This window comes from Salvelinus fontinalis, chromosome 34, assembly GCF_029448725.1.
Source record: "Salvelinus fontinalis isolate EN_2023a chromosome 34, ASM2944872v1, whole genome shotgun sequence".
Lineage (NCBI taxonomy): Eukaryota > Metazoa > Chordata > Actinopteri > Salmoniformes > Salmonidae > Salvelinus > Salvelinus fontinalis.
In genome coordinates, this window is record NC_074698.1 from 6,740,941 (window position 1) to 6,767,557 (window position 26,617).

Below are 26,617 nucleotides of genomic sequence, written 5' to 3' on the forward strand. Positions count from 1 at the left end.
TAACGGCTTGGCAGGTCACGGATCCACTCTAGGGTAAGCAAGTACTTGAGTCATGAATTTGGAGTGATACAGTAATGTGAAACTTGTTTTTTTAATTTAAAAAAAAAATGTACTCATTGAAAGATGAGCGGAAACCAAAAATTCGACGTTATTTTAAAAAGCTAAATGGATAAAAACGCACCAATGTATTTGTATGTTACACATTTGCTCATGACGTATAGCTTAAACTCTGTTATATTTACAGAGTCAATTCATACTGTAGTTTAAATGTGTATTGATAGGTAAAAGGCCATATGATCTTCAGTACTAATGTAGGTGTATTGTGTATGTACAGTACAGGTATGTATTTGTGTTCTGTGCATGCATACACGTTGACATTGAGTGTGTACAGTAATCTCAGTGGAGTTGTGGGTCTTGGAGCTGGAGTTGTTCAGGTGTCTTGACGCGGTGCTGGTCTCCGTCCATCTGTTGCTCTGAACGGTGAGTTCCTCAGGTCTGGGACAAAGCACATAGACACAACCACTGAAACTTAGCCGAATGTACCGGTGAAAAGTGTGGTAACGCTTTGTGATTTACATACATATAAAGCATTCATGTATTTTATAGTGCCTTATAGCGCACTTATAATGTGTTTATGGCATTGACTATACGCGTTCTTAACTCTGTTTTATAGATCATAAACTACAATATAAAACTATAGTGCATAATGTATTCTAGCCGTAGTGGTTTGTCATACCTGTGATGATGTCCTCCAGGGCCCCATCCTTCACCTGAGGCTTCACCTGCCTCTTCTTCAGCTCTGCTATCAGGTCCATCTTGGGCATCATGGGAGACTGGCAGGGGTCAAAGGGTAAAGCTGACACACTGGCATATGTAGTATGGACCACACTAGAATGACTAGTCACCGGTCGATCAGTCATAAGGGAAGCTACAAAACGATAGTACTCCATCTCCTTTTATAACTGACTGTATGGAATGTAGAGATTGCGGTGGATTGAGTTGGTATGGGGCATCGGTCTATAGTCTATTGTCCTACCTTGTGTCCTGCAGCCTCTTTCTTTCTAGGGGAGGGAGACTCTGCTTGGTTCTCACTGCTCTGGGCCTCCAGTCTCTTCTTCTGTTCATTATCCTTCTCTGCTTGCTGTGTGGGACACACACACACAAAACAGGTCATTTGAGGTCCAACACAGCCGTTTAATCTCAATATCAAATCATTTCTGAGCAACAATTAAGCACCTTACTGCGATTGTTTTCAATTCAAATGGTAAAATAAACAAATATCTTCTTAGCTAAATGCTATTTCTCAAGCAAGAATTTTGCTAGGGCTGTCTAGACGTGGTCTGAGAGAGGGTCCTAAATGGAGGAACCTAATAGGGGGAATGTGTAACCGGAAAACTAGCGGTTATTGGCAGAGAGGAGGGCAAACGTTCTTTGTTATTGGTCTATTAACTTACCAGGTGGTCCAAAAACCCCACCCAGCCAAACAGCTCTTACACTAAAAGTGCATTGATATAATTTTCACAATATTATTCAAACCTCATAGTGTGGAAAATATATATAAAACAAGGAAATCACATTTTCGACTGCGCTGCCCCTTTAACAAACATGCATATAAATACAAAAGTTCAATATAATGAGCTATTTCATTAATCCTTTCCCATTATGGGGGCACCACCTCACCTTATAGGCCTTCATGAAGCGGACAAACAGAGGGAAAAACATGGAGGGTTGTGTGGTCTTGGGGTTCTCTCCGAAATACTCCACCACCGAGCCATACGCCTCCTAGCGGAGGAGGTGAGAGAGGAAGAAGAGGAGAGATGACGTCTTCTGTGGAATTATGTGTGTCAGATGTGTCTATTAAGTTCAAATGTTATGGGATTCCAACCTGAGCGGTCTTGCTGTCTTTGAGTAATGAATCCAGTAATTCACTGTTTGTCTTGACAAAGTCCTTCAGCACTGTGTTGTCTTCCTGCACCAGGAACTCCTTCTTGGTCACTTCCATTCCCCTCTCCAGAGAGCGGATATCCTGAAGAATACTGTCCAGAGACACTGAAACACACAAACACAGGAGAGAAACAGGGCGTCAGTTATTCTCACTATGAAGGGCTGCATTTTTGTCAAGCTGTGTGTACATGTGTGTGTGCGCGTGCAACCGTTGATTGCGTTCCCGCACCTAGGCCAGCCTTGTCCACAAAGTGCAGCTCAGTGTGGAAGTTGTTGAGTTCAGGGTATTTCTCCTGGACGATGCTAGAGATGAAGTGTAGCAGGGTCTGGGAGCGGTCTGTAGACTTGGTGTCCAGCAGCTGACAGGACAGAGACAAAGAGAGGCACAGATGGAGTCATCTCCCAAAGATGGACTTCCTATCAAGATACCATAGCCCCCTCAACAGTCCAAAACCTTGCGTTAGCTAATAGCGACTTATTTATCGCTATAGAGTTTAAGTCATACTATTTAAAGCCGGTTAATCTCTATCTTAGTGATGGTTCTATTCATGTTAAACAAGGGAAACTATTTTCCCTCAAGAGCAGAGGGGTACTCACCAGGTCCAGACTCTGCAGGCGGAACCCATAGGCTGCACCCCTCTTACTGCTGTTCATGTAGTTCCCAAAGGCTAGGATGATCTGGAGAGGAGGAGCCAGATACAGAATGTGTTACATAGACAGTGCCGGCCTGTTTAAAGAGGCTCTCTGATTGGAGGTTAGCAGTGACGGACAGGGATGCCCTCCACTCACCTCTAACATCTTCTTCAGCTTGGCCGAGGACTTAATGGACATGGATGCTGTGATCATGGCGTTCAGTTGCTGTGGGTGAGATTATGAATGACTATCGTATCAGATTCTGAAGAAAGTCATTGTTGTACAGATACAATTTCACTGTCTGTCCTGAGCAACTGACTCACCGGCTGCAGACGTTTGACGCTCTCGGGGAAGTTGCCCATGAAGGTGAGGGTGCTGATTCGCTGGGCCAGACGGGGGATCTTCCCAAAGCGCATCATGAAGCGGTCCTCCTCTGCCAGATCATCCAGCGGACGGCCCTCCTTCTCATAGTTCTGGAGGAGCTTCAGCTCGTAGTCTGACGGGACAAACCTCTCCAGCAGCTCCAGGAAGTCCAGCCCCAACGCCTGCTGGTCATACCTGAAGAGAAAGAGGGAAAGGAGGAGGGAGGGAGACAAGTAAGATAGTAAGGACGGGACAACAAAAGAGTGTTAGGGGAAGGTGGGATGAGGAGAAAGAGAATGAAGGGATTAAAGAGAACAAAAAAGGCATAAAGAAATTAAATGAGTGTGAGAAATATGTTTACTAAGGAAAGGAACAGAATAGGAGAAGATATAGTTCCATACGTCTCTATAGCTGTGCAGATGTCTGCGGGGCTCCTGCCTCCCTTGCGTAGCGTGATGGCCAGGTTCTTGGCCTTGTTGCCCTCGATCAGGTTGACCTTGCTGGGGGCCTTCTGGGCCACCTTGACCTTAAGAGTGGACAGAGCTGCTGGAGGACCCTGGGCCTTGGTCTTAAACTGCTCCTCAAACGCCTCCATGTTCAGCTCCTGACACAACACACAGAGATGGTTAGAGAGGGAGGGTAAGGAGGAAGAGATATATAGAGAGAGAGAGAGAGAGAGAGAGAGAGAGAGCAGAAAGAGGGTCAGAGGAAGAGGGTAGGAGAGGAAAGAGTGGAAAAAGGGGGTCAGAGGGAAGGTGAGAGAAGGGAGAATGGAAGAGTATAGTTCAGTCAGCACAAGTATCTGTGTTTGTTCTTACCCCTAAGACCTGCTCGTCGTCCAGCTCGTGGAAGACCGTGCCAGTCACCTGGTTGGGCTTCAGTGCCTGCCAGTTGAGCAAAGGCATTCGGAACTTAGTCTGGATCGGTTTCCTGCTTTTACCTCCTGAGAGAAAGAGAGAGAGAGAGAAAGAGAGAGAGTCGGAGAGAGAATCAATCACATTTGTCAATCGCCAATGCACTCATTTCCCCCTTCAGCAAATTGGACGCATACAAATTCATGAGATGGACTGACAATCTGATTAGCATAGAGCTCTCTCCTATTTGACCTCTCACACCCTAATCTCTTTAATCTCTCCTCTACATTCATGATCTCCCCTCTCATCTTCTAATCTCTGCTGTAGACCGCTACTGGAGCGGAACAGGTGGAATGGTATCAAATACATCAAGCACATGGTGTCCACGTGTTTGATGCCATTCCATTCGCTCCGTTCCAGCCATTATTATGAGCCGTCCTCCCCTCAGCAGCCGCCATTGATATACACATGTAACTGCCAGAATAATGGAAACACTTAAGATACAAAGTCTATTGAAAGCAGGTGCTTCCACACAGGTGTGGTTCCTATTATGCTTAGGGTCATGTATAAAAATGCTGGGCAGGCCATTATTTTGGCTACCGTGGCTATGCCCCCATAGGATGACAATGCCCCTATCCACAGGGTACGAGTGGCCATTGAATGATTTGATGAACAATGTAAACCATATGCCATGGCTTTTCAGTCACCAGATCTCAACCCAATTGAACACTTATGGGAGATTTTGAAGTGGCTCCTAAGACAGCATTTTCCACCATCATCAACAAAATACAAAATTATGGAATTTCTCGTGGAAGAATGGTGTCGCATCCCTCCAATAGAGTTCCAGACACTTGTAGAATCTATACCAAGGAGCATTGAAGCTGTTCTGGCTCTATTAAGACACTTTATGTTAGTGTTTCCTTTATTTTGGCAATTACCTGTACATCTCTAATGAAAGCAGTTAAGAGTCACCTTACCGGCTTGGCTGTCTCCTCCGGGTGGGGGCGGAGGTCCAGCGCCGGGTGGAGGAGGAGGTGGGGGTGGACCTCCCCCGGGAGGAGGGGGTGGAGGAGGGGGAGGTGGGCCACCGGAGCCAGGCGGGGGAGGAGGAGGAGGCGGTGGAGCGGGTGGGGGAGTAGGTCCACCAGGCCCAGGAGGAGGGGGGGGAGGAGGAGGGGGGGGAGCAGAGATGGCTGAGGAGGGAGTGGCATCGGGGACGTCTGGGCCAGGGGCAGTGGGTCCAGTGGAGCTGAGCAGGGGCTCAGAGGCTGGGGCGGGGGCGTATTCAATGATGGTGACAGGAACCACCTGGAGGTCTAGGGCCCCAGAGGGGGTGCGTCCCAGGCGGATCAGCCCTCGGTCCTGCAGCTCCTGCACCTTGAGTTCCAGCTCAGAGGAGGGCTGGCTTAGACGCTCTCTGTCCCGCTCCCTCTCCTGGCTCATCTCCCTCTCCCTCTCTCTCTGCTGCAGAGAGCTGACCTGGGAACAGGAGTCCCTCAGGCTCTCCTGTCAGTCGCACACACACACAAAGGCAAGGAAAAGTTATTATCACACAATCACACTCATTCCTTTCTGTCTGATACACTATATGGTAAACAGTCCACAGTTCATTGTACAGTGCAGACCTTGAGCAGCTCTGTCTCCTTGGTGACTTGGAGGAGCTGTTTCTCCAGTTCAGCCATCCTCTCTGCAGATTGGCTCTCAATCTCCTCTAGCCTGGCACTCAGCTATAAAAACACAACACAACACGACACATGACATGACACGACACGAAACGACACAACATGCCAACACAACATTCGGAGGTCACAGACAGAACCATAGAGTAATTGCTGGCATTTGTTAGATGTGTGATTTGAATGAATGAGACTGTGTGTGTGTACAGTGTGTATCACGGACCTGTGAGTTGTGCTCCTGCAGTTCGTCCACATGCTCCAGCACCCCGCCCCTGTTCTCTGCATCCTCCAGCAGAGCCCCCACATCAAACACGTTGTCCAGGTAGGCCTGGATCTGAACCTGCAGCTTCTCACTCTCTGTCTGCTTCAGAGACTGACACAAACACACACACACACACACATATGATCCTCGTTATCCGGACGGTTCCATTTCAGCTTTAAGGAGTTGGTTTTGCGGTTGTGACGGTTCCATTTCCCAACAATGAGACGAGAAGGATAAATGGAGAGTTTACCTCTAAGTACTGGTCCAGTCCGTGGTGAGTGAACTCATACTGCAGGTGCACACGGAAGTTCATATTCTCCACCGAATGCACCACGATGTTAATGAACTGCATGCAGGCCACCTGAAGAGAGGGATCATCATATTTGCTCTTTAACCTTTCAGAACCACACTGTGAGTAATGTAAATACATCCGCTTTAGATTTAAAGCCCTTTTGTGTCCACGTACCATGAAGTCAATGTTGCTGTCGTCGTTGCTAAAGTACTCCATCAGTTTCTCGAAGCGGTTCTTCTCTCCGCTCGCCTGAGGGAAAGGACATGGGGGAAGACGTTCCTTGTTTCAGTAACACAGTCATGCACTTCAGCAGAGGTCCACAGGAGTGTGTATGTTTTGGTACAGTGTGTGTTTCCATTCATAGAAAGCTGATCAAATTCGCCCACTTCTGCTTTTAACGCATCCAACATTAAATCTATTATTAGTCGTCATGGTCACCAATGTGGAACGTCTATATCGATATCAGTCGAATTTTCTCAGACCACATTTCAGTCATTTAAAGGGGCCCTTCAGTTTGGTGAGTAGCGGTTACGCGCTCACAACATGATGTCTTCGTGTGAGTGTGTGTTTTAGAGTTCTAACTGTGCTCGGTGAGACTAAGACAGGGTGTTGCGTGTATCAGGCGTGAGATTACTTCGAAGAGAAAAGTCTTGGTCCTGAGAACACACAAATGAGTAAGCTAAGGTGAGATGACACAGTACATATTGGTAAAGTAAAGTCTGCTAGAGCGTGGCTAAGTTTGGTAAACTCCCTTCACCTCCTTGAGGTTGTCGAAGGCGGCGAGAATGATGTCATGACCGCCCCTCACAAGACACACAGCAGCCAACAGCTCCAACACCAGGGCTTTGGTTCTGTAGAGACCAGGAATATAATACCACATCACACACACACATGCGCAAGCATGCACACACACTTCACACATCATCACACACACACAGGTGTTCATACCTGGGGTTCTTGTTGTTGAGACTGAGAGTGATCTCGTTGACGCAGCGTGGGTGAGTCATAACTTGGTTGAAGCCCGACTGAAAAAGTGATAATCAGCATTGGAATTTCACAATCACACACTCCATATCACAGTCATGCCCACACACCACACAACACACACACACCTGGTAGTTCATGATGGCACGCAGACACATGATGCACACATGGACGTCGTCCCTCTGACTGGCCAATCGAGAGATCTTCTGAGTTTTCCTACTCTGGGCCAGAGAGGTTATTCTGCAAAGGAGATATTGATATGATGGAGGAGATGGTGGTCACTGGTCAGAAGGTCCCACTTTGCAGTAGAATATTTTTGGTGAGATTTATCCTGTGGTCTGTAAGGCTTGCTGAGTGAGACTCGGGTCTCATAACGGCAGATGGTTCTTACCGTACGGTCAGGGCGCGGGCTGCTCTGGTCATGCCGTGTGTAGGGGAGCTTCCTGCACTCTTATTCAGGTCCTCCATGGACCTCTCCACTGGCTTCCCTCTCTCTGGCAGTGTTCCCCCATTTTCAGCACCCTCCAGGTCAAACCTATAGATACATTCCCAAATACACAAACATATAGTCACATAATAGATAATAAAACATTAAATCTACAGTACCAGTCAAACGTTTAGACACACCTACTCATTAAAGGGTTTTTCTTAATTGTTACTATTTTCTCCATTGCAGAATAATAGTGAAGATATCAAAACTATGAAATAACACATGTGGAAACATGTAGTAACCAAACAACTGTTCAACACCCTTTGCCTTGATGACGGCTTTGCACACTCTTGGCATTCTCTCAACCAGCTTCATGAGGTAGTTACCTGGAATGCATTTCAATGAACAGGTGTGCCTTGTTTAAAGTTAATTTGTGGATTTTCTTTCCTTCTTAATGCATTTGAGACAATCAGTTGTGTTGTGACAAGGTAGGGGTGGTATACAGAAGATAGCCCTATTTGGTAAAAGACCAAGTCCATATGGCAAGAACAGCTCAAATAAGCAAAAGATAAATGACAGTCCAGCATTACTTTAAGACATGAAAGTCAGTCAATACGGAAAATTAACAACTTTGAAAGTACCTTCAAGTGCAGTCGCAAAAACCATCAAGCGCTATGATGAAATTGTCTCTCACGAAGACCGCCACAGGAAAGGAAGACCCAGAGTTACCTCTGCTGCAGAGGATAAGTTCATTAGAGTTAACTGCACCTCAGATTGCAGCCCAAATAAATGCTTCACAGAGTCCAAGTAACAGACACATCTCAACATCAACTGTTCAGAGGAGACTGCGTGAATCAGGCCTTCATGGTCGAATTGCTGCAAAGAAACCACTACTAAAGGACACCAATAATAAGAAGAGACTTGCTTGGGCCAAGAAACACGAGCAATGGACATTAGACCGGTGGAAATCTGTCCTTTGGTCTGATGAGTCCAAATATGAGATTATTGTGAGACGCAGAGCAGGTTAACGGATGATCTCTGCATGTGTGGTTCCCACCGTGAAGCATGGAGGAGGAGGTGTGATGGTGTGGGGGTGCTTTACTGGTGACACTGTATGTGATTTATTTAGAATTCAAAGCACACTTGACCAGCATGGCTACCACAGGATTCTGAAGCAATACGCCATCCCATTTTGTTTGCGCTTAGTAGGACTATCATTTGTTTTTCAACAGGACAATGACCTAAAACACACCTCCAGGCTGTGTAAGGGCTATTTGACCAAGAAGGAGAGTGATGGTGCTGCATCAGATGACCTGGCATCCACAATCAGCCAACCTCAACCCAATTGAGATGGTTTCGGATGAGTAGGACCGTAGAGTGAAGGAAAAGCAGGCAACAAGTGCTCAGCATATATGGGAACTCCTTCAAGACTATTGGAAAAGCATTCCCGGTGAAGCTGGTTGAGAGAATGCCAAGAGTCTGCAAAGCTGTCATCAAGGCAAAGGGTGGTGACTTTGAATAATATAAAATATATTTTGATTTGTTTAACACTTTTTTGGTTACTACAAGATTCCATAAGTGTTATTTCATAGTTGTGATGTCTTTACTATAATTCTACAATGTAGAAAATAGTAAAAATAAAGAAAAACCCTTGAATGAGTAGGTGTGTCCAAACTTTTGACTGGTACTGTATGTCTCATTGATTTTGTATGGGATTCTGTTAAGACAGAAGGGGATGCTGCAAGGGATACTCACGAAGCGTCACACTGGGCGTAGGACAGGTAATCCACCAATACATCCAAACCCTGGTTCTCTTCATTCAGAAACTCCTGGGCCCAGCTATATAGAGAGAAAGAGAATTAGAACACGATACTACTTTAAGGACACTTGAGTCAGTCGTACTGACTGATGGGATAACTGTGGGACCAGTCCTGGTCAAACCTAACATAGCAGGCGTAAAATAAATGCCTGAAACTGGTCTTGACGAGAAGAAGAAAGAAAAAACTGTCAGGGGAGGTTCTCATCTGCACTGTTCAACCAATCGAATAAATGTGGAGGAGGAGTTAAGATGGAGTGTCGCCTTATTAAAGTCCAAAAGCGGAAGTTGCATCACAGGCTCTCTTTCCGACTTCCCCTGAAAACCGGAACAACTGGTTGTTGGGGACTCGGCAGAGGCTAATCCTGGTCCAGTCACTCACCCAATATGATTAGTGCGGAGGGAGATCTCCAGCTCTCTCAATACCTGGGTGGACTCCTGGACCCGCCTCTTGAACTGAAATAGGCCAAAACCACACAGAGAAGCTCTATGAATGAAGGAAACGCACAAACCTTTATATCAGTAGTTCAGAAGTTGTTCTAATGAGACGGGCCTTATATTACTTATATTACTGGCTCAGTGTCATAAAATGCAAAGACATACTACTACTCTAGATGTAATATTGGTATCCCATTGTTTCAAAAAACATATATTTAGTTCTTGAAATCCCTGGCGATGGGGAAAATGACTAGAAGCTCTATGAACGTGAGCGGGGGGGGGGGGGGGGGGGGGTACTGTACACCCACCCTGCGGGTCACTCCTCCTTGGTCCTGATAGAAGCTCTTGATCTTGGTCAGATAGGTAGAGGGAGGGTTCTTCACCTGGAACCGCTCCTGACCACACAGAATGGAGGGAGGAAGGAGAAGGGGATGAGAGGAGGAGGGGGAGTGAGAAGACAAATGACACAGTCAAACACAACGAGCACCGCAAACCACTCTGTTACCATGCCAACCTGCTGAAGGGAAACGTGCTTACCACAGGAACCCATCAGAGGTGTAGTGTTTTGCTAGAAGACTATATGACCTTTTTGCACTCTAACCTACATTACATATTGGCAACCGGACACCAGCAACACTTCATCTCAGATACAATCATGGGTTACTCTTTATTTTAACGGTCGGTAATAAACCATTTATAAGGCATTTACAAAAAATATTGCACACCATTTATGGTTAGGGTTAGGTATTGGTTAGGGTTAAATAGTGCTCTCTTTAGATTAGGGACTGCAAAAATACTTTACTTATGATTAGTAAATGGCTTATAAATGTGGGAGTAATGATTAATAAATGGTTCATTACAGACCGTTGAAATAAAGCGTTACCCAATCATGTAGAACTGTGTACTAGTGCATGAACCAATCACCCCATATAAGGCGCCCAACAAGACGTAATGCTCTTACCTGATCACAGATCAGCTCCCACTTCTTGTCATTGTCATACTGACTCAACAGCTTCAGCTTGTCTGGAGGCAAGTTCATATAGCTCTGAGAACAGAATAAGGTGCACTTCAAAAACCTACTTCAATAATGACATGAAACTGTTACTGTGATTACAACTGGGGCCTTTGGGGATCTTGTATTTAAATGAACTCTGAGCGGTCTACAACGGCATGTTACTCAATAGACTTCAATTAAGCAGTGCCTGCATAATAATATCCTCTTACATAATATCATCTTTAAAAAAAAAATATTTTCTTTCTTCAATACCAACCAGCCAACGCTCTTGTGCACATTGTCATAACGCTTCCTGTTCATGCCATGCTGTTCAAAATGTGATCAGAAACCACAGATGTCCCCACCAGAGGTATTAGTGAACGCTATCATCATCCTACACCACGGAGATGACTCACTGTTTACATGTATTGCTGGTAACTAATGGAAACCATCTGTGAGCATGTATCACGTCTAGTCATGAGCATTTTCAAACACATACGGATAATGCTCCTCCATTCATCATTGAACGTAGCGGGCCTATACAGTAGTCGTTTAGCCATGATCTGTTGCAGGTGGATTTAACCTGATTGATTCAACAGTTACTCGTCTCTTTGACAAGTGAGCCACCTGGCCCTTTCTACAAGAAAATATGGTGTGTTTGTATCACGAGAAGCTGATTCAACTCTGTCATGCCCATTGATTAACATGGGAAAATACAATAGATTTTTTTAAGCATCATTCTCATGTGACCCGTCACACACAATAACCCCATAGATGTTGCCGGCCAAACTAACCGCTAATGAAAGTTGTTTATTTAAGGCATCTAAGATGAGCGATGTTTTAGTCGAGGCAGTCTTGGGCCTACTAAGAAAGGGTGTGGACTGTGGTTAGATATGCAGAATTGAATGTTCTCAAGCAACAGTTTGTGGCTTCCTCTTAACACGTTAACAAACACTTGAGGTTTGACATGTGCGCCCCAGTTAGTGTGGGCTTTGCTGGGGACATAGCTATAGGGTTTGGGTGGGGTACAGTATGGGAGGGACCGATGGTGGATTTTGAAAGACAAGCAACAGAAAACCAAATGTAGACCACGTGTATGTGAATATGTGCTGTACATACACATGAGGTTACTCATACACACACATACCCACTCGGAAAGACATATACTCTTATGTGCGCATGGTTTGTACACATGCACGCATGCGCACACAGACACCTACATTTTTGAGTATGTGTCGTTCCATTTGAGGCCGGTTGGATGTACTGCTAAATTCTGTAAAACAAAGTTGGAGGCAGCTTATGGTAGATAAATGAACGTTCAATTCTCTGGCAACAGCTCTGTTGGACCTTCCTGCAGTCAGCATGCCAATTGCACACTCCCTCAAAACATGTGGCATTGTTGTGTGACAAAACTGCACATTTTAGAGTGGCCTTTTGTTGTCCCCAGCACATTACACACCTGTGTAAGGACCATACTGTTTAATCAGCTTCTTGAGATGCCACATCTGTCAGGTGGATGGATTATCTTGGCAAAGGAGAAATGCTCACTAACCGCTTGCAACCCAACTTCTTACAACTTTTGTTAAATCCAGCGACATAAAGGGTATCTCTATTGCCGACGGAGATATTATCATCAGTCAACTTGCAGATGACACCACCCTTTTTTGAAAGATGCTGACCAGATTCCTAGAGAATTCAATGTGATAAATACTTTTACCAAAGCATCCGGTCTTTGCCTAAACCTTAATAAGTGTCAATTGTTTGCTGTTAAAGACCGTGTTTTACCCTCTATATGCAATATTCCAGTCAAGGAAGAAGTAACATATCTTGGGATTACCATTATCTAAGGATCAACAAGAAAGATGCTTATTCAATGTCATACCTATTATGGAAAAAACTTTTAAAAGTTGAACCATTGGTTGCAGAGGGATTTATCCTTGAAAGGTTGAGTATTGCTTTCTAAAGCTGACGGTATCTCCAGACTTAATTATGCAGCCCAGTTCCTATATCTTGACAACAAAATAGGTAAACCGGTTGACCAAATGCTTTTCAACTCCGTCTGGAAAAATCCTACACATTATATTAGGAAATCTGTCGTTATGAACACATGAATATGGTGGTGTCAAGTTTTTAGATTTTCCTACTTTGAATAATACTGATAAATTGGGCTAAACATTTCTTAAAGAATTCTTAAGGAATTTCATCCCTCATTATATCTTCTCCCGTTTTGGTGGCTTCAATTTTATGTTACTTTGTAACTATAACATTGACAAGATTCCTACAAAATTAGTATTCTTAGCGTGGTTGTTAATATATAAACATGTTTTTTTCCTGCATAGGTATTTCATTTGGAACAAGAGGGATATTTTGTATAGAAACAAGTATTTATTTTTTAAGAACTGGTTTAATAATCATATCCTGCTGGTTTGGCCACTTTTTAATGCAGAAGGATCGTTACTCAATTAAGAGGAATTTTTATCTCGTTACAATATCCCTGTTACACCTAGAGAGTTCGCCATAGTCTTTGTTGCTATTCCATCTGGAACTCTCATGTTGTTTAGAGGTGGAACCAGACCACACCTTCTTGACCTACCCCCAATTAATCCAGTTGACTCTCCGATAGGAAAAATGTGTTTCTCCTTGCTCCCTCAGAACAACAGATCTATATGTGCCTTATTTCAAAGGGTTATTGTATCTATTCCTTATGTTATCAGCTGTCAGAGCAGCTTACCGATCACTATACCTGTACACAGCCAATCTGTAAATAGCACACCCAACTACCTCATCCCCATACTATTACCTACCCTCTTGCTCTTTTGCACCTCAGTATCTCTACTTGCACATCACCATCATCATCATCATCTGCACATCTATCACTCCAATGTTAATGCTAAATTGTAATTATTTTGCCTCTATGGCCTATTTATTGCCTTACCTCACGCCATTTGCACACACTGTATATAGACTTTTTCTAATGTGTTATTGACTGTACGTTTGTTTATTCCATGTTTAACTCTGTGTTGTTGTTTGTGTCACACTGCTTTACTTTATCTTGGCCAGGTCGCAGTTGTAAATGAGAACTTGTTCTCAACTGGCCTACCTGGTTAAATAAAGGTTAAATTAAAAAATACTGTGGTACCCGTATAGGGTCTCTAAATTGAGATACGGGTCATTTTGCAAGTAGAAATACTGGTGTGCAAAAGTAAATAAAAACAAGTATCAGTCATAATACCCATAAAACCTATCAGTCAAACAAGGAAATGGTTCCAATCGTTTTTCTAACATACATTTTTCCCATAGGGGATTTTAGAAACACTTAAAATAATGGCTGTGTTTCGTGTATGTTTACCCTACCTTGACATTTTGATAACCATGTCAATCTTTCCAGGACAAGGTGACTTTAATCAATACATTTGCCTGCATTTACCCCCCCAATTATTTACTTTTAATGCTAATTGGGCTATCATACAGAACTACAAATGCCATGATGATCTGGACGAGACCACCAAATCGAGGCAAAGGTAAGAATCTCTGGATTAACTATCTAATGTTAGCTACATTTTAAAATTAATAAATTGGCTACATTTCTTTAAATTGATAATTATGTGAATGGTCTTGTGCAAGTTTTAAATTTATATTTACATTACATTTTAGTCATTTAGCAGACGCTCTTATCCAGAGCGACTTACAGTAGAGTGCATACATTTTACTACATTTTTTTGATTTTTTTACATACTGAGACAAGGACCCTCCCAATCCCGGACGACGCTAGGCCAATTGTGCGTGGCCCCACGGACCTCCCGGTCGCGACCGGCTGCGACAGAGCCTGGGCGTGAACCCAGAGACTCTGGTGGCGCAGCTAGCACTGCGATGCAGTGCCATAGACCACTGCGCCACCCGGGAGGCGCATGATGTCTACTTTGATGCAAATTAGCATTTTCTAATCTGAGCTTAAATAGAGCCGAATATATTGATAAAAGCCACCTTGTCCGAGAGAGATATCAAAACGTCATGCCAGGGTAAACCTACACGAAACACAGCCCTTATTTTAAATGTTTCTAAAATCCCCTATGAGAAAAATGAATGATGGGAAAATGATTGGAACCATTTTGCTGTTTGACCGCTAGGTTTTATGGGTATTATGACACTTCCACTGTGGGGCTCTATTTAGAACCCGAGGGGAAGTCCTGTTCTCAGTTGCAACAGGTTGTTCCATTCTTATTGTCACCCTGAGCCTGGAAATTCCTCTCAAAAAATAAACATTATTACTTAGACCTAATATCTCCTCTCACACATTGCCACATACCTAAACATATCTGCTTGTGTGAGTGCTATAAGTGGCGTATTAGGTCCGTTTAAAATCTAGACTAGAGAAGTTAGCATTTACCTTTGATGCATGTAGGCTGTCTGTGCAGTGTGATAACTATTAGCTAATATGTGTGTGGTACAGACACTTATTTAGCCTAAGCCATTTCCTGCCCACTATCCTCTCTACAGGCCTGCTCTTTCAGAGCATGACCTGACTTCCTCTGTCTTTCAGACATAAAAGTAAAAGAAGGTGTACGCATGGAAAGATAGTTTTACTGCCGTGATGACACGTCTTTCGTGTGTCTCCGTATCTAGTGCCGAGTATGTTTAGCATCACATTTACCAGAGGTTTATCTAAATGTGTGATTCAAACTGATTAGGCCTTGTTCCCCTGAGATGTCCTGATTCTTTTGTAAAAGCAGCCATGCTTCTAGTATTGGATTGATAGCGTTCTGTTGTCCTCCATAGGTGTTAACTGATGGGAAATGACATGTTGAAATATTTGAGAAACATTTGCCTTCCTGTCTTAGTCTTGTGGTCTCTCTCGTGCAAAATCTATTGCTCAATCCAGCACTGTGCCTTTATGGCGCCTCTGGTTCATCTAAGAGGGAGGACTGCAGTCGAAGGTCTATGAGATCATTTGAACACGGGCTGAGCAGACGGGCCAATTTCAAAATATTTAAAAGAGGATGTGAGCTTTTGGATGGGATTGAGGCCAACAAACTGTCAGCTCTCTTTACTAACATGACTGGCTGCAGTGAGAGAGACGACATTGTTTTTCAACAGGAACCAGAATTACCTTGACAGAATAATTCAAATGTGAAGCTTAATGTATTTTCTCTCAGACATCTGGCACCGTGCATATTTGAGTGAGTGATTTCACCTGTTCCTTTTGATATCAGTGCAATACAAACAGTAGGTGTGTGATGCATCTAAATTCCTGTGTGATGTGTCTGTGTTTCTGCGTGTTGATATGCATGATGTTTCTCCCCTCCTGTCCTGCCACTCACCAGCACCACACTGAAGCGCTCCTCCAGCTCGTCCTCTGGGGGCACGGGCAGCTTGGGGGGAGCAGACTGCTTCTTCTGCAAGGTCGGGGTGGGGTCACTCAGGCCCGTTCCTGACCCCACAGAGTGCTTGGCCTCCCTGCCATCTGCCTGCTCTATTCCCCCCGCCGCATTCCCCATCACCAACCTGACCAGGTAATCCAGGAGAAAGGTAAAAAACACTCTCTTTTAACTGGAAGTGCTAGTAGTCCTAACTCCTAAACAGACTCCAACTCAGATGTCTGCAAACCTGTCCACTCTGAAAAAAGTAGCTAGTTAGTTCCAATGTAGGGCAGTCCAATGAAGTTCCCAAAAAGAAGAGAGAAGGTGAATAACAACAGGTCTTGGAGTCCTTGGCCCTTCAACGTCTCCGAGAAATTAGGCAGGTGGATGGAACAACCACTGGCCTACTGCAATTGTCTTGGTCCTGAGGTGAGGATGTTTGATGGAGCAACATATTTCCTTCTAATCCCGTATCTCTTCCACTGTCCTCACTCTCTGCTGGATAACAGGTGTTACTATGAGAAGAGAAAAAAATCGGACCAAATTGAAACCTGAGAAGTGGCGCCTGTTGAAGCGAGATGTTGTTTGTACTATTTAACTGTTCATAGTTCCTACAATGAGCTCAGCACAGACAGGCAGGGCACGGGTGTTACAGGAAGGAGAGGGGAGTTTGACGCAGTCGTTGCAGCAGAGGCAGAAACCGCATAACCAGAAAAAGCAGAAGAGTAACTTCCTGCTGTGTGTGAGAGAAACAAAACTACAAGGGGGTGGAGTAGGGTGGAGAGAGGAGACTGAGGGTGTGAGAAGCAGAGAGGGTGTGGTTGGAGAAGATGGACAAGAGAGTAAAGTGGAGTCGGTGGAAACAAGAAAGGATAACGGAAGACTAAGTAGGGGTATTGGGCCCATAGTCATATGAGCTATGAAGAGTCATATGAGCTATGAAGCCTTGTGGATGGTCGGTGCAGGCTAAATGGTAGAGGGTGGATTAAGTAAGGTGTTTTTAACATTACTTTCTTGACTTTCCATCGTTAGGAAACCACCACCAGAACATAGCTTGTGGAAATGTGAGTGCAGTTGCATTTTACCCAATGTACCCTCAAATAACATTCCAAGAGCGCTACCCTGTGTCAGCTATTCACCTTGCTACCCCTAGTAAAGTCAAGGCAAAATTGCCCATGTTGTTAACATGTGGTGGTGAATCAATTGCTGACAATCAGAACATCAACAAGATCTTAGTGGACACTTTCTACCAGATTGACTAATGTCACTGACTGGCCACTCACCAGTGTTGCAGAGCAAAATCAGTTACTGGTAAAAATAAAAAAAACAGCAGCAGGCCTACTTCCAGATATGAGGAGCCTATGACTGCGTTCAGACAGGCAGCCCAATTCTGATCTTTTGGCCAATTACATCAGATCTTCATCACATCAGATCTTTTTCAGAGCTGATCTGATTGGTCCAATTAGTGAAAGCAATATCAGAAATGTGCTGCCTGTGTAAACGCAGCCATATGCAGCGTTCAAAAAAACTGGGAACTCGGAAATCTCCGACTTCCGATTTGAGTACGTTCAAAACAACTGAGTACTCTGAGTAAAAAAAACAAGCTCCGAGTGGGAAAAAAAACGATTTGAACGGTCATCCAATACGGAATTCCAACTTGGGAACTCGGGCCTCTTTCTATATATCCGACTGTCCGACCTGTAGATCACTGACGTCATGATTTGACCGAGTTTCCCGTTGTTTTGAACGTGGCAATAGATCCCTACGGCCTATAAACATGCTCACTTTCTTCCACTTATTTGAGGCCGTATGTCATACTGTGTGAACCAGCAGAGGGCGTAGTTCCCTTTCTCTAAATTGTTTTTCCACCGCATGACGCTCTCGAACAGCTGCTGATTCCAAGATGACGGATCCTACAGCATCGCCGGAGGATCACTGGAACAAAGTAAGCTTGCTAGTTTAGACAAATATATGAGATGTGAGGACAAATAAGCGGTGTATGACACTGTCATATTCGTAGCAAAAATAGTGTTTGTAATTTGGAGTTAATTTGCTACAATTGGCGTGTTAGCTAGCTAAGTACTAGTTAGCGCTTTTGTTTATGACTCCTTTCTTCCCCTTACGGTTCTGTGACGGTCAACTACTGGCTAGCTGGGCAACTTGTAGCCTAGTCCTAGTGGACCAGACGGGTGATTTACAAATTCACCGTCTGGGTGGACAGTGTTTAATTTTGCAAATGTTAAACTCATTATATATCCACAGGTAAGTTCATAAATCAACTATACAAAACGCTGTTGGTGTGTTCAGATTGCGCCCACGTCACGATGTACTTGTACGCAACGCATGTTTGCCGAGGTTGTGTACATGTTTTTGCCCAAAATACTTGCCATTTTTCAGCCTTGTCTGCTCTGACCGCATAGGAACGTGGGGGCTACTAGTAGCTAGCTGCCACCTAGCAGTGGTGTACAAATACTTTAAAGTACTACTTAAGTAGTTTTGGGGGGTATCTGTACTTGACTTTAATATTTATATTTTTGACAACTTTTACTTCACTACATTCCTAAAGAAAATAATGTACTTTTTACTCCATACATTTTCCCTGACACCCAAAAGTACAAGTAACATTTTGAATGCTTAGCAGAACATAAAAGTTGTCAAATTACCACACGTATCAAGAGAACATCCCTGTTTATCCCTATTGCCTTCGATCTGGCGGACTCACTAAACATGCCTCATTTGTAAAGATATCTGAGTGGTTGCGTTTGGTCCTGGCTATCAGTAAAGAAAATGGTGGGGTCTAGTTTGCTTAATATAAGTTTGCTAGGTAGTTTGCTTACTTTTGATACTTAAGTATATTCAAAACCAAATACTTGTAGACTTTTTTAAACATTCTGCCTACATTAATCAAATCAGTGGTGTATTCATTCCGCTGATTTTGTTCCTTAAACAGAAGCAAACGAAACGGGAATACCTGTGTTTGACCAATAGAAACTCGTTTTAGTTGCAGAACATAACTGTTTGGACAAATGATTATACCCCAGGACTACTGGCAGTGGAGTTTGTTTATTCATATTGCTGTGTTTTGTTTGGGGATTCGATTTAAAGTGAAAGTTGATTTGAATTAGTTTTGGAACCGGTGCCCTGTGCAAAGTCCACGGTAAAGTCTAGAATCCTTCTCTACCTTTCAGCTGACTTCTGCAGCGTTCACATGCTAGTCGAAACTTGTTGAACGCGGCACGTTTATAACTTAAACCAGTTAGCAAGTCTGACATTTGAGTTTCCTAATTCAGACTAGCACGTGAATGCGGCAGAAGTCGGCTGAAAAGTAGAGGATTCTGTTTCCACATGCAAAAGTGATTGCTTTTGATAACATTTCATCTGCCTTCCCATTGAAAACATATTTGGACATATTTTATAGAAAAGAGATTGTATGTTTCTGGATGACGCACCATTGTTGACATGACCAAGCAGCACAGATTACTGTTCCATCTGAGAAGGGAGCTCCTCCCTCACTGCTTTTACCCGTGCACGTCACCGGTGCCCTGCGGCTCAGCATCATTGAATCTGCCCCATTGAGTGAGACGGGAAAGAACCTGTTCTCACCTCCTTGTCCACCGTTTTATTCTCTCCTGTCAACACCTGCCATGGCTGAACAGAACGACGGGGCTTTCAGTGACAACGGATTTGACCCCAGTGAGTAGTATCCTTAGTCCTAATTGTTGTTTCACCAAAACAGACAATCTATAGCTAGTAGGCTACCAGTCCTGTGGGCAACTGTTGATTAGTAATTGAATGATGTCTGAGCTCTTCATGTTCTCCATTAAGGTTTGTTTGCTGAGAATGCAAGGAAGGGTACTGTGGTCTCCAGGGCTAACAGCATTGGGTCCACAAGTGCCTCATCAGTACCAAATACAGGTACTGTGGTGTTTGTCATTTTATGTTTAGACAACATGTGTTAGGGAGTATTTTTAATCTGCGACGTGGTGTGTGTACTGTATGACTAAACGGTTTGTGTATGTGAGGCAATGCTGCATATCTATTTTGTGTCCTGATTCAGAAACAACTATTTTATTCGTTGTCTTACTCCCTACCCCACTCTCACTTCCACTCTATTCTTGTTTTTTTTACCTCTATTGCATTTCCAAGTGACCTAGTTCGGTTGGGCGTTGTCCTGCGCTCTCATTGTCCAGTGCTTTATTCTAGCTTGATGTCAGCCTTGAGCCCTAGGGAGGTAGACTGAAACACCTGCTCTTCCTCTCCTCACTGTAGATGATGAAGACAGTGACTACAGGCATGAGACCACATACAAGGAGTCCTACAAAGACCGGCGGAGACAGGCACACACACAGGCCGAGCAGAAACGACGGGATGCCATCAAGGTTTGGCCTCCGATGGGGAGCGCAACAACAGGAGTGTAGATCATGGGGAGGAGGGTAGTTGTGAAAAGGTTGAAAAATACAAAAGATTGGGGGGGGGGGCTTTGGACAGAGGGAGTTGGTGACTCTGATTTCTTCCAAAAAATGAAGAGGTTTCTTAGGTGGCCAAATGTAATATTTTTGTCAATTCTAAAATCTGTTTGTCGTGTATGTTTGACTCCACAGAAAGGTTATGATGATCTCCAGTCCATAGTGCCCACCTGTCAGCAGCAGTCTGAGTTTGCCGTGGGGACGCAGAAGATCAGCAAGGCCACAGTGCTGCAGAAAAGTAATGTATTTTATGTAGACCGTTGTACTTCTCAACCAGAAATGTACATCAAATTGGCATTCTGACCTGTCTTTTTATAATGTCAACATACTATAAATATTTATGAAGGATCCTACCCTTAGCTGGAATTTTCCTCCCTGATAGAAATGATTTGTCCAGAAATCCCTGACCGGTTGTTTCTGTGTCTCCTGCTGCAGCTATCGACTACATCCAGTTTCTGCACAAGGAGAAGAAGAAGCAGGAGGAGGACATGTCTATGCTGAGGAAGGAAGTGATGGCACTGAAGATCATGAAAACGTTAGTCGCAGGCAAAAAATCTGTTACTACAGTGTGATACAGTAAAGTGTCAAAGCAGAGAGGGGAGAGCTGCGGGGTGAAACCATTAAAGACATTAGCTGTGTTAACCTAAATTATACATATTTAATCTAAGCGACCCTTCAAGGATATGTTTCATTTACCTAATAACTCATGCACGCGTGTCCATGGTGGATTGCATAGGCTGTATCAGGTCAGCCCTGGCAGACGGGCATTATTGAAGAGGGAAATGCTTCAGCCCACACTTTGCTCCAGCAGAGAAGTCCAGGAAAACAGTCAACAGGGTTGGTTTTACCCAAACAACAATTGGGACGTGACCCTCAGCGTATACTGTGGAGGGAGGCCCCTCATACAGGAACATCTGAACTGATTGAGCTGCCATCTAATCATTTATTTTCCTGAAGAGGCACAGAAGCCTCATTTTATAAGTTTTGAATTGTGCAGTCATTTATGCTATTTGACAGCATCGGGGTTCTACGCTGACCTTTCACAAGGAGCACGTGTGCGCCTAAGTTGAGAAATGTAAGCGCGCACAAAGAAATTTAGAAGCACAATTACAAATGAGGTTTTAAAGCTAGAATCCAGCATTTTCTAGGTGTACTGGTGCTCCTAAATTAGAATTCCAGGTCGCACAGCAAAAACTTTTTTAGGAGCATATGCGAGTAAAATGGTTGCTCTGTAGAGCCTTAAACATGTACTACCAATACGACGCTATCATAGGTGTGTAAATATGATGATATTAACACTATTGTCAGTAGCTAGGTTTCCATCCATTTCATGAGAATAAACTATGCACATTTTCCCACCAGAGATGTTTTTCCGGCAAGTTAACTTGTTGCAGATAAAAGGCTGTGCGTGATGACGTAGTGCACATAAAAATACCTTTTTGAGGTAAAATTACGATGAACTGAAATAAAAAATGCAGGTTAAATGGGTTTACATCGCATTTTCAACTCTACTGATGGGTTTCTCAACATAAAAATGGTTTAGTGAGTTCCCACTCTGGTATTGGCAGTGCGCTCTAGCCAACAGCTCGCAGATACAGGGAGGGTTTAGCCTACATGGCAGCTTTGTCAAACGGCAGCTCGATATTGATTGGAAAGGAGCATCAAGCTCATCAACTTGCACTTTCACCACCCCGTGAAGTTCCTAACTTATTTAATCTGTAGCCTAATAAACGGCATGCTTTCCCAGTGCGTTATAGTGGGACGACGACACGTCATGGCGTGACTCCAAGTTTACTTCGATATGATGGATATTATGTTAATATTTGCTCATTAAAAGCTTTTCCACTGACATTTCCCGCATAATACATTTTAGACACAAGATTCCACTTTGTCTAGCGTATTTGGTTTTGTCTGCATTTTGGAAAGACACATTTTCTGTTTCAATCAAGCCTGCCGTGATACTTTTTTTTTTTTTTTTGTTCCTCAACCTGTACATTACGCTCATTAAAAGGTTGGATGGAAACCTGGTTAGAAATGATCAGATGTAGTCGAACAGGTGACTTCAATAAGGCCTGAGGAGGTGTGGCACAGTGCCTGGATGCAGCCCTTCGCAGTGGTATACAGTGTCTTCAGGAAGTATTAGTACTCCTTGAATTATTCCACATTTTGTTGTGTTAGAACCTGAATTCAAAATGGATTAATTATACAGTACCAGTTAAGTTTGGACAAACCTACACCTGCATTGTAGAATAATAGTGAAGACATCAAAACTATGCGATAACACATGGGATCATGTAGTAACCAACAAAGTGTTAAACAAATCTAAATATATTTTAGATTCTTCAAAGTAGCCATATGCTGAGCACTTGTTGGCTGCTTTTGCTTATCTCTGCGGTGCAACTCATCCCAAACCATCTCAATTGGGTTGAGGTCGGGGGATTGTGGAGGCCAGGTCATCTGGTGCAGCACTCCATCACTCTCCTTCCTGGTCAAATAGCCCTTACACAGCCTGGAGGTGTGTTGGGTCATTGTCCTGTTGAAAAGCAAATGATAGTCCCACTAAGCCCAAACCAGATGGGATGGCGTATCGCTGCAGAATGCTGTGGTAACCATGCTGGTTAAGTGTGCCTTGAATTCTAAATAAATCAGTGTCACCAGTAAAGCACCATCACACCTCCTCCTCCATGCTTCATGGTGGGAACCACACGCGGAGGTCAGCCATTCACCTACTCTGTGTCTCACAAACCAAAAATCTCAAATTTGGACTCATCAGACCAAAGGACAGATTTCCACCAGTCTAATGTCCATTGCTCGTGTTTCTTGGCCCAAGCAAGTCTCTTCTTATTGGTGTCCTTTAGCAGTGGTTTCTTTGCAGGCCTGTCGGCCTGATTCACGCTGTGTCCTCTGAAAAGTTGATGTGTCTGTTACTTGAACTCTGAAGCATTTATTGGCTAATCTTTTACCAGATAGGGCTATCTTCTGTATACCACCCATACCTTGTCACAACACAACTGATAGGCTCAAATGCATTAACAAGGAAAGAAATTCCACAAATGAACTATTAGCAAGGTATATGTGTTTAATTGAAATGCATTCCAGGTGACTACCTTATGAAGTTGGTTGAGAGAATGCCAAGCATGTGCAAAGCTGTCAAGGCAAAGGGTGGCTACTTTGAAGAATCTCAAATATAAAATATATTTAGATTTGTTTAACACTTTTTTTTGGTAACTACATGATTCTATGTGTTATTTCATAGTTTTGATGTCTTCACTATTATTCTACAATGTAGAAAATAATCAAAATAAAAACCCTGGAAGGAGTAGGTGTGTCAACTTTTGACAAGTACTGTGTGTGTATTTTTTTTCCCACCCATCTACACACAGTACCCTATAATAACAAAGTGAAAACATTTTTGTAGAAAGTTTAGCAAATTTATTGAAATGAAATACAGACATTTCTAATTTACGTAAGTATTCACACCCCTAAGACAATACATTAGAATCCCATTTTTGAGTCTTTCTGAGTAAGTCTCTGAAGAGCTTTGCACACCTGGATTGTAAAATATTTGCACTGTCTAATTGGTTGTTAATCATTTTTACTCCTGAACTTATTTAGGCTTGCCATAACAAATGGGTTGAATACTTAATGACTCAAGACATTTCAGCTTTTAATTTTTAATTCGTTTGTAAAAAAATATATATAATCTCAATTGAATCTATTTTAAATTCAGGCTGTAATATAACAAAATTGAAGGCGAATCCTAACTTTTTGAAAGCACTGTATTGGCTGCATACCATAAACCACCAAGGTGCCTTATTGCTATTATAAACCGGTTAACAACATGAATATAGCAAGAAATATGTATTACGTCAAACCCATGGTATATTGTCTGATATACACACGGCCAATTAGCATCCGGTACCCAAACTACCCGGTTTATAATACGTGTTTAACGTGTGTGTTGTAGGAACTATGAGCACATCGTGAAGGCCCACCAGAACAACCCTCAGCAGGGGGAGGAGCAGGTGTCAGACCAGGTCAAGTTCAGCGTGTTTCAGAGCATCATGGACTCCCTGTTCCAATCCTTCAGCAGGTCTGTGTCTGTGGCCAGCTTCCAGGAGCTGTCCGCCTGCGTCTTCAGCTGGATCGAGGAGTACTGCAAGCCTCAGGTAGGACACTCAATATGCACTCAATGTACTGTACTGCTGGGCGATTCTCGCTGCTGGTGGATGGATGGCGCACCAAATCATGTATGATTTTAAGGTAATGGTCTTTATATGTGATAGTCATGGCATTTTGGTGTATTTTCTGCTCAAGGATGGTATTTTGGACTTCCGTCTGACCCCAACAGGTCAAAACTATCACCACTGTAGGCTTTAATTGACATGCCAGCCACCCTGTCTTGCTCTGAGGATTGATGACTATGTTGAGTTGACAGCTGTGTAAGGTAATCCATTTGTCCTCTTTTCCTTCCCAGACATTGCGTGAGTTTGTGGTGGGAGTTCTCCGGCAGCTCAACAGCCAGCCGTATTAATGCTGTTCAGGAGTGAACTCAGGACAGGAATCTCCCCTCAGGGATGGAGCCGGGGCCTACCCTGGGTTCTCAGGGTCTGACAGACCTCACATATCAGTCTATCGTGTTCCCTCCTTTTAAATCGTTAACGCTTACTCAACTCACCACCAGTCTGCAGCAGGGTTGGGTGTTTCCTGTCTAGTCAGGTCAAATCCAGCCCAGCATTCTGTGGTTTTAGTCATCAGGGGTTTTGGTTGCAGAACAGTTGTTAAACAAGGCAAATGGCCACTTGCTTGTAAACGTTCCCTAATGTTTACATTCACCACAAATCGAGTTGGAACCACATTTGATTTTTTTATTGTTCCATTCCAAACCTCTTTTTGTTGTTCCAGTGTTCAAACCAGCATAAAGTTCTGAACCGGTTCGAATCAAATCCAAAACAGTCATGAGTTAAAATATTCATTTCAAACAAGTTGTGATGGTATTTGAGAATTGTTAAATGTTCATCATTGATTGTGATGTTATGATTGCTGTTGTCCGTGTTGTGACAGAATCGAGCATATTTAAGTGTTACTGCAGCTTTTCGCCTTTTCATCATCTTTATTGGCAAAAAGGCACGGTAGAATAGTGATTCATGAATAGTTCTATATTAGACATGGTTTTTAAACAGAATCTCTGAACCAAAAAACTCTGGCCAGGATTCAATCAGATTAGCGGTAAACGCAGAGCTAATCATGGCTTTTGTTTAGGCGGTGTAACTGTTAAAGCTGTCGAATTGGTAAGCGGCTGCTCTTGTGATCATTGTCATGAAACCACACCCGTCCTTATATCCCATCCACCTTAGAAGTTCAGAACAAGAAAGTGTAGGCTATATAGAAATGACAATCATTAAACGAAATCGGGATTCATCACATTTCACTGTTAGAATTTGTAACACTGCTGCAAGGGCTTTCTACTAATGCGACCTGGTGCATCCAATGGCAATGCCAGCTATAGTTAACGCCAGGAGCTTCTTGTGGATTTGACAGCTCTAACGCTGTCATTGTAAATAATCATTTGTTCTCAACTGACTTGCCTAGTTTAATAAAGGTTAAATACATGATTTAATTTTGTAAACACAGTTACACCTCCAACACCACCTAAACAAAAGCAATGTGTTTGTCGGCTGATGCAGGTTGCCGCAGATCTGATTGAATCCTGGCCTTAAACAGTCAAGAATGTTAAAAAGTAATGTGAAGAATTTGGTGATTTATTTTTGACAATGTGCTCAGGAGAACTTGTACCAAATGTTTCAGGACCTTCTGGTAAACCTAACAGATGTGAATGTTTAATCTGTGTAATCACCAGACTTTAAAAAGGGATCATTTTATACGACAAGTATTTGTGCTGGTATAAATAAATCAGGTCTACTGTTACATATTTTTTGCTGATTTGGACAAGAATTTGATGGAAGTATTTCGTATGAATGATTTTTAATTGCAAAATAAACTTTCAAGTATACACCTGTACACGGTATTTTATTACAAAACATTACAAATAGTAATGAGTTATTCCTGGAATGAGTTTTGATGGCATTATACTCCCTCAGAATTGAC

General features: G+C 43.2%; 2 protein-coding genes across 4 annotated transcripts; one reads left to right on the forward strand and one right to left on the reverse strand.

The window, feature by feature from the left end:
* Positions 1-72: 72 nt before the first annotated feature.
* LOC129832950 (formin-like protein 1) lies at positions 73-16,181 on the reverse strand. Its single transcript, XM_055897099.1, has 25 exons — positions 16,005-16,181; positions 10,654-10,737; positions 10,001-10,087; positions 9,637-9,710; positions 9,194-9,277; positions 7,400-7,543; positions 7,137-7,248; positions 6,973-7,049; positions 6,782-6,875; positions 6,199-6,273; positions 5,983-6,093; positions 5,694-5,843; positions 5,420-5,521; positions 4,772-5,300; positions 3,759-3,883; positions 3,342-3,544; positions 2,901-3,135; positions 2,734-2,802; positions 2,542-2,622; positions 2,174-2,303; positions 1,886-2,049; positions 1,681-1,782; positions 1,037-1,141; positions 737-833; positions 73-495 (listed from the first exon to the last, which is right to left on the reverse strand). Exons 1-25 carry the CDS (start codon positions 16,179-16,181, stop codon positions 431-433), a joined length of 3,276 nt encoding a protein of 1,091 aa, XP_055753074.1. The 3' UTR covers positions 73-430.
* Positions 16,123-26,522, forward strand: LOC129832952 (max-like protein X). 3 transcript variants are annotated; one of them, XM_055897101.1, is made up of 9 exons: positions 16,123-16,196; positions 17,933-17,988; positions 19,700-19,736; positions 19,869-19,958; positions 20,313-20,422; positions 20,645-20,747; positions 20,945-21,044; positions 24,477-24,678; positions 24,987-26,522. In XM_055897101.1, the coding sequence occupies exons 2-9, from the start codon at positions 17,947-17,949 to the stop codon at positions 25,041-25,043; spliced, it is 741 nt and encodes a 246-aa protein (XP_055753076.1). In that variant the 5' UTR covers positions 16,123-16,196; positions 17,933-17,946; the 3' UTR covers positions 25,044-26,522. The 3 variants fall into 3 exon arrangements, with proteins under 3 accessions (XP_055753076.1, XP_055753078.1, XP_055753077.1); XM_055897103.1 differs by lacking the exon at positions 16,123-16,196 and having other exon boundaries at positions 17,941-17,988; positions 19,515-19,736; XM_055897102.1 differs by lacking the exon at positions 16,123-16,196 and having other exon boundaries at positions 17,957-17,988; positions 19,462-19,736.
* Positions 26,523-26,617: the final 95 nt, after the last annotated feature.

Coding starts and splice junctions, on each gene's coding strand:
- LOC129832950 (XM_055897099.1), bottom strand. CDS start 16,181: ATGGGGAATGCGGCGGGGGGAATAGAGCAGGCAGATGGCAGGGAGGCC. Junction 2,623..2,733: donor AGCTGAAGAAGATGTTAGAG/GTGAGTGGAGGG, acceptor CCTCCTCTCCAG/ATCATCCTAGCCTTTGGGAA. Junction 1,783..1,885: donor AAGACAGCAAGACCGCTCAG/GTTGGAATCCCA, acceptor CTCCTCCGCTAG/GAGGCGTATGGCTCGGTGGT.
- LOC129832952 (XM_055897101.1), top strand. CDS start 17,947: ATGACGGATCCTACAGCATCGCCGGAGGATCACTGGAACAAA. Junction 19,737..19,868: donor TGACAACGGATTTGACCCCA/GTGAGTAGTATC, acceptor TTCTCCATTAAG/GTTTGTTTGCTGAGAATGCA. Junction 24,679..24,986: donor AGGAGTACTGCAAGCCTCAG/GTAGGACACTCA, acceptor TTTCCTTCCCAG/ACATTGCGTGAGTTTGTGGT.